We start from the raw sequence: 16,624 nt of genomic DNA on the forward strand, positions 1-16,624 counted from the left end.
AAGTAGAAATGTGAAGAGGAAAGAAGTACATACATTTGTCATGTGTTTGTTTGGTTATTCTCTCTCTTCTTTGTGTGTAATGCGTTAAAATGTGATGCAGTTTGAGTTACTGCTTAGTAACGTGGTTTGATATTCATATTTGGTAAGTTAGGTGTTGAGTGTGAAACTGTTTTTTTTTTTGTCAACTAGCCTAATGGCTAGAGTTCACACGATTAAATTGGGGAGAAGTGAAGTGTCTGGAGTTCGAACTCTGATCCCTGCATATAATATGCAATATTCCTACCAACCGAGTCGCGGGGATATGTGAAACTGTTTTTTCTTTAGAAAAAGAATAATGTTTGGTCTACACCTTATCTTAGAGAGAAAGAGATAAAAAAAGATATCGAAAATGTTAAATAAGAATTTTTAGGAGTTTTATAAGAAATTTAAAATGAATTTGTGTATTTATGTGATAGATTGATAATGAGATACACACTCGGGTTATTATTATAAGCAAAATTCAACATTTAAGATTCATTCATTAAATAATGTATGTGGTATATAATAAAGATCGTATACATACTCCCTCCGGTCCTATTTATAAGAGAAAATTGGGTCAACAAAAGTTGATGTATCTGGACTGAATTTTTAACTAAATACATCAACTTTTGTTGACCCAACTTTCTCTTATAAATAGGACCGGAAGGAGTAATTAATTGAATGAATCTAAAATATAGATTTTTGCTAGTAATAGTGACCGGAGGGCGTAGAAAATGGATTTTTTTTTTTTAGGTGTGATGGGAAAAGAGATGTAGAGATAAAATATGGGGTAATAGTCATTTTGGTCCTTGAATGTGTAACGAGTATTCATAATAATCCATCAATGTATCAAAATTTCAAAATAGTCTCTGATTATGCACTTCGTTAGTCAAAGCCCTGATATTAAAATGCTTCGTTAATATTTTCATATTAGTTCATCAATATACTTATTTATTGGTATATCGGTCTTTATAAGTATCTACTTGTTGTCATATCAAACCATGTATGATAAGAATTAATGTCGGTATTGAGAGATTATTTTAACGTAAGGACTATTTTGACTTACGAAGTACATAATCAGGGACTATTTTGAAATGTCAAAACATTAAAGGTCTATTGTGGCTATTCATTACACATTCAGGGATCAAAATGATTATTACCTCAATAAAATAAGATGTTGAATGTGTATTTAAAATTTAGAATTGTACAAAAATTATTGTTTTGTTTTTTTGTTAGCTCTTTTGTTCTTGGGGAATGGTGTCCTAGTGAACCGGAGTTCAAAAATCGAATTCAGATTCTCTATGATGATTCGTAATTAGGTGAAACTCATCAAGCATAGAGACTAAGGTTGAGGAGAGAGACTCCTCCCTTAAAACTTCTAGTTCTAGCGTTTGCCTTCATGTTAAACTGCTTTGTTCTGAATTTGTGAATGAGATGAGTTGTATTTATAGGCTGATTTCCAAATGGGTTTGGGCTGCAAAGTTGGATTTTTTCCTCAACCCCGCAGGAGAAAAACTGTAAAAAGTTGTTTTCTCCTGAAAGCGCATGCGCCTGACGCGTGGAATGACACCAGGGTCGCGTCAGTGCAAACTTTACACACTTGGGGCGCACCCCCACAACATGGCAGTGCGCTTTTGCCTTTTTCTTCGCCTTTTTTGGTGTTTTCTTTCATGAAACTTGTCTTATGACTTGGAATAGAACTTCTTCTCTTTGTAATGTCTTTATAGGCCTCTTGTGTCTTCATTCATGGTCCTTCAAAATCCTCCTGAGATGCTTTGTTTTGCTGATTTGCATTATTTTGCAGTGAATTACCTCAAAAACACCTACGGGCAGCTTGGTTTCGAGAAAACTAGAGTTACATAACACAAAATGAAAACATTACGAAATATCCCAAAAACCATAGACGGTTGTTCTAAAACTCCTCTAAATTGGATCAAAATCTAAATAAAATGACTGAAAAATATGTTGAAAATGACGTAAGAAAATCTGTCATCAGTCGTCCCCATGAATATAGCTTAATTGGTAAGTATATTATGATATGGAGAGGTTGAAGTTTGAACTTCGAATTCCTCACTTGTTCATCTTAAGGGGTGAATTTTTATCCAATAGAAAAAACATTGTTAATTAGTGTTTGATTTAGCTATGTTTTTTTATAGAGAGAAAAAAAAACATTGTTAATTAGTGTTTGATTTAGCTATGTTTTTTTTACAAGATTTAGCTATAGTTTTTAATGTGTAGTTTGTGTTTTTTTATTACACTGTTTGTGTTTTTTTTAATAGTAGTTTTTGTTCTTTTTTACTAATAATAATATGTGTAGCCATCAAATATACTTTCTATGATAAGAATTAAAATAGGCCATTGTTATTTAGTGATTAATTCAGATATGATTTTTTTTAATCAGATATCTTCTACGTGTAACTATTGAGATTAATCATTTGAGTTGGGCAAGTCTACAATGAATGATAAAATTTTCCTTCAAAAAAAATTAAATGTTGCTTCATTGTTGAGTTTGGATTCGGACTTAAAATCTCTAATTAATTTTAAATAAATTATTTATTATCTTATCAAAATGTTCTTCAATATATATAAGATTTTTAATATGCAGGTTTTTTATAAAGATATAATAAACCCGTAACTTTAGTATGTCAGCAAACCACCGATGGTATATAGAGGATAGCACATGGCAATGACAAAATTATTTCACATGTGCTTGCAAGTTGCAAAAGATTAGACATGACAAGTTAGATGATTTTCGGTTGAGAAAAATGGTATTAATTGCTAGATTTAAGTGATTAATGAACTCTTCTTAGGATAATTTTATTTGAAGAAATTGAGTGTGAATTTTAAGTAGAATAAATATTAGTTAGACTATATTTACTATATGTTGAACTCTAAATTACTATGATTCATCCCCCCTAGAACGAGAGAGGGATAACTTCAAAAAGGAAAAGAAAAAGAATATTACAATTTAGAGTTTGATAAAAAAATAAATAAAATCTAATCAATATTCTTTCGGTCTGAATTTGAATATGTGTGCTCTCGAACCTTAATTTATATTTATTAATCATTTAAGTTCAAAAACATAAATATGAATACTGGCAGGGGTTGACCAATGAATGGATATTGGATGAATTTGAATTTGGATGGTAATGAATTGATAAAAATAATTCTTTAGTCCATTAAAAAAATATATATTCTAATTCATCCATTAAACATATAATTCATATGATCCATCCATTATTATATTTTCAATGGTTGGATATCCATCATATCCATCTAGTAAAGTATATTAAAAAAAATTGTTATGGCGGTTGGTAGGAACATTGCATTATACACGCATACGGCTGGATACGAACCCCAAATTTCTCATTTATTCATCTTAAAAAGTGAATTTTTAGCCACCCAACAACTTAACAAAAATATATTTTTTTAAATATATTATATTTTAACATTCTAAGACTTTTTTTCCTGCGCCAAAAAAAGCCATATTTTTATGCATTTAGTTAAATCCAAGCCTAAAACCATAATTTTTTAACGGCCCAATAAAGTTTTTTATCCCAAAATATAATTTTTAAAGGAAAATAATAATAATATTTTTTTAAAATATAAAAAAATTGAGGCTAGAATCAACGGCAAACACGACGGTTAGAGCTAGCCCATGACAACGTTTTGTGCAACCCATGACAGAGTATGATGGTCCTTAGATGACCCGCAATAAGGGACCAAAACGTGGATCGTGTAACACCCTCAAACCCCACATGTAATATTTAATAATAAATCAATCGATAAATACAAAGTTTAAGGTGCTACGTCTTGAATAATTCAAACATGCATCATTCATTTTCAAAATTCATAAAACAGCCGTAGCGGATTTATAAAACAAAACAACATAACACCAACATCTCAAGGTATAGCATCATAGACATCATGGTTTCTCAAAATAATTCAACAAAAGATAATAAAAAGAAATCCCAACAAAGTCCTAAATCAAAGCCTACAACTAGACTCCAAAAGAAAGCAAAAAGCGAGGAAGCATCAAGCTATCCTCGAGTACTCACAACGATCACACGTCCTCAATCCTGCACGTCTACACCACCCGATCGAATGGCGTAGGCGGAAACTCGCAAAAGGGTGAGAAATACTCAACATAGAAAATCATGAACATAAGAGTAAATTCAAGGCAACAATTATCATATATTCGACCGTTCAATATCTCGGATAATATTCTCTTACAATTAGGCATATCAATTCTCGAATTGCAATTTCAAGATATATCAAACCTTTACATCATCACCTTATCACCAAATCAATTTACATCATTCACAATTCAACACCATCATTACAAGTGCACAAAGATCACCAAGTATTCACATAATCTTCACATTTAATCACATAATTAAATACAAGACTCTCACATCAATCCATATGCATACAATGTGCTTGATAGACACTACTTTATATGCATGTGGTACCATTTGGATGTCAGAGTTTTATTACTGGTTGATCCCATCAACATCAAGACTCGTCGTCACTTAACATCAACACTTAGACTTGACCATGTATGCATGAACATATGACTCAACAATGCATATATTCATACACTACAACACACGTCATCAACATCGTCACTTTATACATATATATATTTACATCGTCGCTATTCAACATCATCGTCTTTCATCATCACTTTATATGTGTATATTCATCATCAAACATATACTTGATCCAGTAAGTATCACTTCATTTAGCATAATTAACATTTGAAAACGATTAATCATTTAAGCCTAGTTAATCCACATTTCAAGCATACATATCATAGCCAAATTAACCATCATTCATCATCTCATCAATAACAAATAATCGTTTTCAAGTTATCATAGCATAAATCATCATTTATCAAAGTCCGTCTATTTCTTACTTATGTCAAAGTTCGTCAATTTTCACAATTCCACAACATTCAATCCAATTCATCCTAAGCTAGATTAAACCCATCATAGTACTCAATTATCTAAGTTTAGGTGTTTGGGACCCATTCATATGTGTTAGGAACCTTAAAATGCAAGAAAAATTGGAGTTTCCCTAGGCAGAGGGGGCGCACAGTCGTGCCACAGGGGCACACGATCGTGCTCCCTAGGTGCGAAACACATATGTGGTTCGTGCCACAGGGGCGCAGGTCGTGCGTGTCCACCTGGACAAGGATTCTGCAGTTTTTCGTTTTCGTGCGCGAGACTCTGTTTTAGCACCTCTATCCACATGGGTGGACAATAAGCTTCATTTGGGTAACGTTGAAGCTCAAGTGTTGATTGTCGCTGTCATCTCATCATCATATTTTTTATATTTTAAATATTTTACTCAAATAAATAACAAATATTCAACAAAAACTAAGTACTACACAATGGTTGACTCTCATTAAAAATATTGATAAACTTTTTTTTATTTAGTTTCAAACATGTTATTAATATTTTATTTAAATTTTTAAAAATTAATTTAAATATTTTGATTTTGTTTTTCTTATTTTTTAGTTTTTTTATAAAGTTTATTAATATTTTGGCAAAACTGTTAAATTTACAAATAAAACATTTATATTTAATCTATTGGATTTATATTGTGATTGAATTGATCCATTGGATAAAAAATACGAGAGGATAGATTCAATCTAATTCATTAACTATTTGTTTGTTGGTGGGATAATTGAATGAATTAATGAGTGCATGATGATTATTGGATCAAATCGTCATCCCTAAATACTAGTATTCATCTCATAAATACCAGTGAAATACTCCCTCCGGTCCTTAATATAAGAAGAAAAACCAAAAAACATCAAAATCAATGTCAGCATTAATTGTTGTAACTTTTTAAACATTTTTACAAATATACCCTTATAGAATATTGTGAAACATTAAATACATCAACTCATGGAGAAACCAAATATTTGATGGAGAAACCAAAACTGTCAAATTTCAAATTAGAGGAACCAATTTTGCAAAATTATGAAAGTAGAAGGACTAAACCTGCAATTAAGCTTTTAATGTACATATAAATATAATCATGCAAAAGGCTCCCACAACCGAATCATGTATGAAAATACTTAAATTTATGAATATTTAGGTTTTCTTTAAGGCAATTGTCATACCCCAATTTTGGACCAGTCATTTCCTTTCCCAGTCGTTTTTAAAAAAAAATCTCAAACTTTTTTCCGCTTTATTCATTTAAAGTCATTTAGTCGTCTTTTTAAATGTTTGAGGCTTTATTTTATAGTTCAAAATGAATTTCTTTTTGTCCAAGTTTCGTGTAATTATTCCTTTTGCACGTCAGTTTTTTAAAATATTTTACGCGCTCTTTTTAAGTATTTAGCGTCTTATTTATATTTTAATTTTCTCTAAAAGCTTTTATTTTAAATCTTCCTCTTTGTCCGTGTTTAAACCGCTTTAAAAGATTTTTATTCGCGTTTTAAACGCCGCGTTATTTTTAGACATTTCAGTCAAAATTTCGGCAGAGAGGTATTTTAAAATACCTCATTTAAGATAATGTTTTCATTCTCGTTATCCTTTTATTATTATTATTAATTTTTTTATTATTATTATTATTATTATTACCTTTAGTATTATTATTATTATTATTATTATTATTAATTATTTTATTTCTTTTTCTTTTAGTCACGTGAGTGACCTTTTTCATTTTGTTTTTATTTATTTTATGTTTTGTGTTGGTTAAGTCCTTGGGTCCCTTTGTGTTCATGTGGCAGTCTCTTATTGGCTCAGTTTTAAAACTTGCTCTCCAATCCTCTTTTTGCCTTGCTGTTCACCTGTATCAGAGACTTTAAGGGTAATACTGTCTTTTGCATCAGAGTCAGGGTTAGCCCTACTTTTTGCTATTTAAGACACTGTTCAGTGTCAGAATTGGGGGGGAATCATTGACTGTAGCCGCAGCTTTTCCATCAGAAACCCTAATTTCTCTTTTCAATTCCCAATTTCGAATCAAACCACAAAAAAAATCAAAAAAAATCAAGAACACTAATCTGTGTTCATCATGAACACATCAAGATCAAAAATTACATAAACATTTCTTTTCAAATAATCTATCTTCGGATCCAGCGTATTCAACACCTTAATCGAATTCACACTAACTCATTTCGAATCATCCAACAATTTCATCTCGTTTTTGGATCTGGTTTAGCAAGCACAAAGAGTTTAAAACCGCAAAGAAGGAGGAGTTTGAAGCAGCTAGTGACTTGAAGTTTTCCCTTCACAGATTTGCCTCCGTATTTAAACGAAGGTAACTTCGTTTCATTTCCTCTTTCCTCTGATCTGTGATGTTACTATGTTTATGTCTGTGATGTTCTTAAAATGATATGAGATTGCATCTTCAAAATGGTTGTCAAAAAATCTAGATCTACGCTTTATTTTCGTGTTCCTTTTAAAAATGAAGTCGGATCCATCATCAACGTAAAAATGGATGTCTAGATCCGTCTCCTTTTTTCAAAAAAAAGTAAGTAAAATTTTTTTTACAAGTGTAGATCTAGACCGTTTTAAGAGTAATCTCAAGTTTTTAAGCCTGGATTTGTGTTTAGTTTAAAAAAGGATGTTCGAAAATGTAAAAAAAATTTAGAAACGGAGAGGTTTTACTCTCCGGTACGGTGGCGCCGCCACTGTTGGCCGGAAACCGCCGTACCGGAGCTATAAAGCTCGCCGAAATCTGGGTTTTGCTTATCATTCTCTTTGAAGAAGATGAAGATATTTAGAGAAAGAGAGAAGAACCGATCTGTTTGGAGAGAAGAAATTGGAAAAATGACTTAAAAAAAAACCAGAATGTGTTTTTATACTCATTTAAACCGGTTCGGTTCGCCTGTGAACCGATCCAGGCTTGAACCGAACCGGTTCCCTCTCTAGCCCATCGGACCTTTCCTCTAGGCCCTGATTTACTCCCTGGGCCCGATATGTTTTCTTCATTTTCTGCTTATTACTTTTTAGTTACTATTTGAACCTCCATTTGTAATCTCTGTACCTTTTCTTTCAATATTTTGTCCCCTCGTAACTGCTTTTCCTTCTTTAAGAACTTATGCATTTTTCCTTTTTTTTTATTAAAACGAAACTCATATAACTTGTTCTTTTTATGTTTCATGCATTTGTGATAATTTAATTTGCATGGTTTACATCCGTTTAAGATTGTTTAATCTCCTGCATCCTCATCTTTCTTACAACTCATATGATGTTTTACACATATTCCTGCATTTTTTTTCTTTGTCTAAATCATCCCTTCATACGCTGCATTACTTTATTGCATTTTGTTTAATTTCTAATCATGCTTCCACGTTCGTTAATTCATAGCCCTTTCTTCGCGTATCACACTTTGTTTTTATTAGGTAGTTTGCATAATTTTAGTTACGCCTTCATGCATTTTTCAGGTCAAATCCTATCTCATATCATGCATTTTTATCTAGTTTACTTAATGATTCAACTCCTATATCATGCATAGTATCTTTTTTTTTTAAAAATCATCACGTGCATATTTGATTCTTCTCATTTCACTTTAGTTAGCATATGTGCTCATTTTATGTTTTTTTACGTTTTATTTTAGTTGTTGCTTTGTTATTTTAATTTCATAATATTAGTGTGTATAACTAGGAAGCGGATGTATATATTTTTTACCATTGGCTTGTAGCTTGGCAAAGAGGCCATAGAATGTATCTAGGAATTTTTGTAATAATGTAGGTAACACAAGCACCGACACAAGCACCGACACTATCATTTTATTTATCGCTTTACTCTAGCTTTATTTTTCACGTTAGTACGCCAACTTTCCGTTAGTTAGAAAAATCACTTTTATCTCAAAATTCAAATAAGTAAAAGTCAAATTATTTTCATAATAAACCTTGGATCCAAATCCAAGTGATTTTCCCTTTATTTTCTTAATCAAATTCCTAATTGAACTTTAATTAAACTTAGATTCAATTTCTTAAATAAAATGAAACAACCTCACTTCTATTTTTATTTCTAGTGCCTTGAGGCCCCTCAATCTCCTTCTTGAAAACCATTTTTCAAAAATAATTAAAATCAACCTAACCCACAAAAATATTTTTTATAAGAGTGAACTACGGTGGTTTTGATCCCTTTTAAGGGTACGTAGGCAGAGGCTTTATTCCTTTCAAATCAATCAAATAAAAATAACCAAAACTCCTACTTCTTCTCCCTCCATTCTTTCACTCATACTTTAATCAATATTTTTTAAAATAAAATAAAGTTAGAAAGAGGTTCTCACGGAGTACCGTGAACGACGCGGGTGCCTAACACCTTCCCGAATCGTAACCAACCCCCGGATCCAAAAAGGGTTTTTCAATCTCTTTTTCCCTTCCCAAGAATAAAATCGAGCAAGTCCGGTAGATTGAAGGTTCAAGTCCAATTAATGGCTTGACACCCGAAAATCTTGGTCTACAAAAATGGCGACTTCACTGGGGATCCTACGCGGGTTTAGCCCACCTTTCTTTCTTTATTGCTTTTGCTTTATCATTTGTATATACTTTGTAAATATTTTTACGTGAGTGGTGAGACAAAGTCCTATACCCGGACTTGAGTGAAACATAGGATATAGGACGGGGTAAAATCATAGTGACATACCAAGAGCATTCTTGGACCATGTTTACAAGTGATAACCCTACTCGGCGGAGGCCTCACGGAAAGTAGTAGTCTTGTTAACATGAGCATTCGTGTTGGCGTTATTACTTTCAATGTGAGTGTCCGGTGAAGCCGTGGACCTTAGTAACCCTTAACCCCACTTGGCCTTTTTAGGACGTAGTGCGGAGACTGAACCAAGAGCATTCTTGACTTTAGTTGTCACGCGATACTACACTCAAACTAGACTTCCTTGTGGATGATATTGGACTAAGAGCATTCCTACGCACCGATAAATTCATAAGGGTAGTTGTAATTTGGGAACTTGGTAGAACCCTTGTTACATGTGCAATTAAAACCATAGTCCTTACCAAATGGCGTTGTTATCCCTTGACTCCAACATTGTTTACCTTAAACCTCATTATGTTTTCATTGCATAATCATGCATACATGCATACATCCATAAACCTTTTGCTCATCAAAAAAATCGAAGGACTTAGACAAGCTTTTGTAAACATTGTAGATATGGCTACTAGGAGTATTAAGAGGTATGGCTTCAAGAAACAAAATTTGGAAGACTTGAGGAAGTTAGCAGTCATCGTCTCTGACCCGGTGGGCTTTCGTGGCCGTCATGGAAAATTGCTAAACATTCTCAACCAGAAGTTTGACGAAGGAGTTCTCAAGACCTTGGTTCAATTCTATGATAACCGTTACCACAGTTTTACTTTCCCTGATTATCAGCTCATTCCTACCCTCGAAGAATATGCTTACCTGGTTGGTTTACCCGTGCTTAATGAAGTACCTTTCAGTGGTCTTGAGGAACCCCCCAAAGCAAAAGCTATTGCAAACTCTCTTCACCTCAAATTGACCGACGTAACGTCTAACCTCACTGCTAAAGGAAAAGAGAAGATCTTAGGTCTCACTTCTGGGTTCTTGATCGGTAAAGCTTACACTTGTGCTAATGCTGGTAACATCCACGCTTTTGAGTCTATACTCGCCCTACTCATCTATGGTCTTGTGCTCTTTCCCAATGTTGAAGGCTTTGTTGATGCCAATGCTATCCACATTTTCCTCGCAAAAAACCCGGTCCCTACCCTTCTTGGTGACATCTACCATTCCCTTCACTATAGGACCGAGAAGCAAGATGGAACTATCCTTGGTTGTGCACCGTTGTTATATCAGTGGTATACCTTACATCTACCCCGATCCTACCTCACCAAAGAAAAAGCCCAATACTCTGAAAAAATCATGGCCCTTACCCCTGACAATGTAGTTTGGTATAACCCGGCTTATGATACTGGAGTGATCATTGATCGTTGTGGAGAGTATGGTAACGTGCCTCTTCTTGGCATTCATGGGGGGATCACCTACAACCCTATCCTTGCAAGACGCCAGTTCGGGTATCCTATGAAGCAAAAGCCCCTCAACATTGCACTAGACAGCATATTCTATCACTATCATACCGACAGCAAGGGTTTGAGGGAGCAATTCGTGAAGGCTTGGCATACCATTCATAAGAAGGATAGCAATCAGTTGGGAGAGAAGTCAGACCTCACTTATGCAACCTATAACCAATGGATCATAGATGAAGCTGCTAAGTACAAGATGCCTTACCCTATACCGAGATACTTATCATCAACCACTCCAGAGCAACCTTTCCCTTTACTTCCTGCCACTCAAGAGAAATATCAGGAGAAAATGGCTGACCTAAGCCGAGTGTGTGATACGTGGAAAAGGAAGTATGAAAAAGCTATGGCTCAAGTAGCAGATAAGGACCTCGAGATAGAACTGCAACAAAGTACCATCCTCAAGCAAGGGGAGCAGCTGATTGAGAAAAATATCCAAATTCAAGCTCTAAGCAAGAGGCTTGCACCGTTCATTAGCACAAAGGAGCGTATGGATTTCTTTGCAGGAACACACCCAGATGGCGAGGAGTAGGAGCGTGAGAATTTCCCAGGCTTTTTTTTTTTATTTATGTTATAATTGTAGCTTTTGTTTATGAATTTTGGAGTCTATCCCTTGGATCAGTCTGTTAGAAAGGGAACTACCTTGTAGTATTTTCTATTTTGGAGTCTATCCCTTGGCTCAGTCTGTTAGAAAGGGAACTACCTTGTAGTATTTTCTATTTTGGAGTCCACCCCTTGGCTCAGTCTGTTAGAAAGGGATTTATCTTGTAGTATTTTATATTTGTAAGTTTATCCCTTGGCTTGGTTTTTAGAAAGGGAATTGTCTTGTAGTACTTTTATCATTAATGTAATGTTTAAGTTGTTATGTTTACAAAATTACTTCTATAAGTCCTTCGATAAAAAATGAAAAATGCATACTTGCGCATCTTGCATATCATGCATCATTTGCATTCATCAAGTGTCAAAATCAAGTCTCACACTTCACTCCTTTTCTGCCGCAGTAATTGAAAGTGGCCCGACGAATTCAATACAAGCCTACTCGCATCCATCACACAAGGGCTTACATTAAGAAGAAGATGGCAAATGCGGAACAGGAAAACGTTCAGCTCAGAGCAGATGTTAGTAATCTCAAGGCAGAATTAGAGAAGATGGCACTTATGATGGAAGTCCTGATGACTGAGAGAGAACAAGCAGCGGTCTCCGAGCCAGCTCCTACTGTGGTCGCTTCTGTGGCACTTAACGGTACTTCACAGCCGATACCTGCTGTTGTTACATCTGCTGGGCCTACACAACCTCTCATGGTGGGTTTCTCATCTGATGATATGAACAACCAGAGTTTCCGTCCTCCTGGTCCTCATGGTGTTACTTCCCAATACTACATGCCTCCCGGCTATCCTTGGGGCATGCCTCAGATGACCAATGATGGTGTCCGTCCTGGTACTACGGAAATGCCGTTCCCTTACGGCCAACAGTCAACCCCATTTGTTCAGCCGGGCCATCCAATTCCTCAGGCTGTTGTGACTCCTGCAGGACCCCATGTCCACGTCACACAACAAGAAGATGAACAGGTTTACCATTCAGGTAGTGTGGCAGGAAATAATGAAGTGGAAGACTTGCGTGAGAAATACGATGAAATGTGGCAAGAGGTGAAAGCCCTCCGTGCAAAAGATGCTGTTGGTCCAGAGGCCCATGAACTTTGCTTGGTCCCAGATGTTGTGATACCACCCAAGTTTAAGTTGCCAGAATTTGAGAAGTACAAGGGAAGCACTTGCCCTAAGCTTCATTTGGCTATGTATGTTCGAAAGATGTCAGCCCATGCTAGTGATGACAAGTTACTCATTCACTGTTTCCTCGACAGTTTGGCAGAGCCCGCGTCAAGGTGGTATATGAAGCTAGAGAAAGACAAGATCCATACTTTCAGAGATTTGGGGTTAGCTTTCATTCAGCAATATGACTACAACGGATTCCTGGTTCCAGATAGAGAACAACTCAGAGCTGAAAGTCAAGGAGACAAGGAAAGCTTTAGGGCATATGCCATGAGGTGGAGAGAGTTGGCATCACAGGTCGTCCCGACAATAGGAGACCCAGAGATGACCAAAATCTTTCTCAGAACTCTCAATCCGTTCTACTACCGAAACATGGTTGCCATAGCTCCTAACAATTTCAATGACATGGTGATTATGGGAATGCGTCTCGAAGAAGGGGTCCGAGAAGGGCGGTTAGTTGTTGAAGATGGGTCGTCAGGAAACTCGCCAGGGGGTACTTCGAGTGGTCCTTCGGGTGGTTCATCAAGTGGATCGTCTAATGGCAATAGGAGGTCTGGAAATGGATACCCAAGGAAGAATACTCAAGAGGTCAGCATGGTGGCCCAAGGCGGTCCCCAACCTGTGTACCCGAACTACCCTTATGTAGCCAATGTTGCACCACAAATGCCCCCTCCACGTAACCCAAGCTACCAACCTCAAAGGCCTCAGGCCCCTCCGCCTTATTATCCTCCATTATATCAACAACCTTATCAACCATATAATCCTCAACCATTCTACCAACACCCATACTACCCTCCACCACCTCAGCAACAACATCGTCCTCAAGCTCAACAACAGCCTCGCCCTCCCAGAAATCAATTTCCTCCGATACCTATGCTATATAAGGATTTGTTACCTTCCCTACTTGCCAGAAATCTGGTGCAACTCAAGGCACGCCCTGAAGTACCAAATCCTTTGCCTGGCTGGTACCGTGCTGACCGCACCTGTGAATTTCACCAAGGAGCTCCTGGCCATGACATTGAACACTGTTATCCTCTTAAGGACGCAGTTCAGAAGCTAATCCAAAATAAAGAACTAGCTTTCTCAGACCCCGACCCTGTTGTTCCAAACAACCCTCTGCCGCCACATGGGCCTGCTGTCAACATGATTCAAGAAGACAGCTATGTGCTCTATGCACGTGACATCAAGACTCCTCTGGTCCCGATTCACGTAAAGATGTGTGAAGCCGCCCTCTTCAGTCACAAGCATGATGCTTGTGTTGTATGTTCAGTGGATCCTCGCGGGTGTAAGCAAGTCCAGAACGATGTGCAGGGGTTACTGGAGAGGAAAGAACTTGTCGTCACTAGAAAGGAAAATGATAAGAATGTTTGTGTCGTTACCCCGGTGTTCAAAACTCGGGAGCCACTTGTGATAATGGTCAATCGTGCTAAGCCGGCCAGTACTCCCCTGGTGATCTGCCCGCCAGAACAGTTGCCTTATTCATCTCAAAAAGCTGTGCCGTATAACTACGAATACACCATTCTGGAAGATGGAAAAAAGGTACCTCTTGATTCGTCAGTCCCTGTAGACAACATTGCGGAAAATAGCAAGATCTTGAGAAGTGGACGGGTGTTCCCGGTTGTTAATCAGAAAGAAGTCGGAGCTCCAGCCGCAGAAACGGTGAAAGAGCGAAATCTTGATAAGGGTAAAGCTATCAGACAGCCCAATGAGATTGTCTATGAAGATAGTGATGAGATCTTGAAACTAATCAAGAGGAGCGAGTATAAGGTAGTGGATCAGTTGCTACAAACTCCTGCCAAAATCTCTATAATGTCTCTCCTATCCAGCTCTGATGCCCACAGAGATGCCTTGATGAAGGTGCTAGATCAAGCCTATGTGGAATATGATGTGACTCTGGGACAATTTGAAAGTATTGTGGGGAATGTGACTGCCTGCAACAATTTGAGCTTCAGTGACGAAGACCTCCCAGCGGAAGGAAAGAATCACAATCTGGCATTGCTTATCTCCGTCCTCTGCAAATCAGATTCTCTCTCTAATGTCTTGATAGATACTGGGTCCGCTTTAAATGTGATGCCTAAGTCCACTTTGGACCAGCTTTCATATCCAAAAGCTCTCTTGCAGCCCAGCACGGTGACGGTGAGAGCATTTGACGGAACTAGAAGGTCAGTATTTGGGGAAATAAAGTTGCCTATCTCAGTGGGCCCGCATGAATTTGAAGTTAAATTCCAAGTTATGGAGATTCAGGCCTCTTTCAGTTGCCTCCTTGGCCGGCCTTGGATCCATGATGCTGGGGCAGTGACATCCACTCTCCACCAGAAGCTGAAGTTTATAAGTCATGGAAAGTTAATAACCGTAAGTGGTGAGACGGCCTTGTTGGTCAGTAATCTGTCGGCTTTCTCTTACATTGGGGGTAGTAGCTCAGAGGGGTCGTCATTCCAGGGTCTCTCCGTTGAAGGGAGTGCAAAGAAAGCTGAGACTAGTATGGCTTCTTTGAAGGACGCTTAGAGGGTTATTCAAAAAGGCAAGACTGAAGCGTGGGGTCAGCTGGTGGAGCTGCACGAGAACAAACGCAAGGAGGGAATTGGTTTCCCGAATAGCAAGCCTGGGGCATTCAACCCTACTGGTTGTACTTTTTACAGTGCTGGTTTTATCTATGATCCACCGGAGACTAATGCGATCATTGAAGATCAATCTGATGAGGTGGCACCTGTCTTTGTGACACCCGGAGGAGTCTGCTGCAACTGGATCGCTGTGGATGTTCCTTCTGTGATACCTCGCTTTAAGTAATATGTTTGTCTTTGTTTTTTTGTTTTTTCTTTAAGAAAACTCCTTTCGTCCTGCCCCAGACGAAAATGAAACTTTGTAGGGCCTTATGTTTTGTTTCAAGTGCTTTTGGTTATTAATGAAATCGTCGTTTCTATCACGACCTTTTGCTTTATTTTATTTTATTTTAGTGCTTTTTCTGGAAAAAATGGTAATACATAAAACCAAAATTGTTTCTCTTTTTCTTTTAAAAATCAAACTCAAAGGTCCTGCATTTACTCATTTAAAATCAATCATAAATCATATGCAGGCTGAACATAAATGAGCCCGTTGAACACGGTAACCCTATGCTTCCTCCCAACTTTGAAGTTCCCGTTTATGAGGCTATGGTAGAAGGAGATGAAGAGATTCCTGATGAGATCAGATGGATGTTAGAACGAGAAAGAAAAGCTATTCAACCTCATCAGGAAGAGATAGAATTTGTCAACCTGGGTACGGAGGAAGATAAGAAAGAGATCAAGATTGGGGCATTATTGGATGCCACTGTTAAGGAAAGAATTATTGAGCTTCTCAAAGAGTATGCTGACATATTTGCGTGGTCATACCAGGATATGCCGGGTTTAGATGCTGAAGTTGTAGAACATCGTCTGCCTTTAAAGCCCGAGTGTCTTCCTGTTAAGCAAAAGTTGAGGAGATCTCATCCCGAGATGGCCCTCAAGATCAAGGAAGAAGTACGAAAGCAGATTGATGCCGGCTTCTTAATCACATCAGAATACCCTCAATGGTTAGCCAACATAGTGCCTGTCCCGAAGAAAGATGGTAAGGTCAGAATGTGTGTTGATTACAGAGATTTGAACAAAGCTAGTCCAAAAGATGATTTCCCTTTACCTCACATCGATGTATTGGTGGATAATACTGCTAAATGCAAAGTGTTCTCCTTCATGGATGGCTTCTCTGGATATAATCAGATCAAGATGGCTCCTGAAGATAGAGAGAAGACATCTTTCATCACGCCATGGGGCGCTTTCTGCTATAAGGTGATGCCATTCGGATTGATAAATGC

At 37.1% G+C, this 16,624-nt stretch overlaps 2 protein-coding genes across 2 annotated transcripts; both read left to right on the forward strand.

Annotated features, from left to right (window-relative positions):
* The first annotated feature begins 6,726 nt into the window (after positions 1 to 6,726).
* On the forward strand, positions 6,727 to 15,721 carry LOC146916898 (uncharacterized). The gene is made up of 2 exons (XM_085718766.1): positions 6,727 to 7,293; positions 12,034 to 15,721. The coding sequence occupies exon 2, from the start codon at positions 12,109 to 12,111 to the stop codon at positions 15,301 to 15,303; it is 3,195 nt and encodes a 1,064-aa protein (XP_085574892.1). The 5' UTR covers positions 6,727 to 7,293; positions 12,034 to 12,108; the 3' UTR covers positions 15,304 to 15,721.
* LOC146916899 (uncharacterized) lies at positions 10,152 to 11,564 on the forward strand. The gene has a single exon (XM_085721764.1). The coding sequence runs from the start codon at positions 10,152 to 10,154 to the stop codon at positions 11,562 to 11,564; it is 1,413 nt and encodes a 470-aa protein (XP_085577890.1).
* Positions 15,722 to 16,624: the final 903 nt, after the last annotated feature.

This window comes from Medicago sativa, chromosome 6 (assembly GCF_051527215.1).
Source record: "Medicago sativa cultivar Bolivia chromosome 6, Bolivia_mono, whole genome shotgun sequence".
Taxonomy (NCBI): domain Eukaryota; kingdom Viridiplantae; phylum Streptophyta; class Magnoliopsida; order Fabales; family Fabaceae; genus Medicago; species Medicago sativa.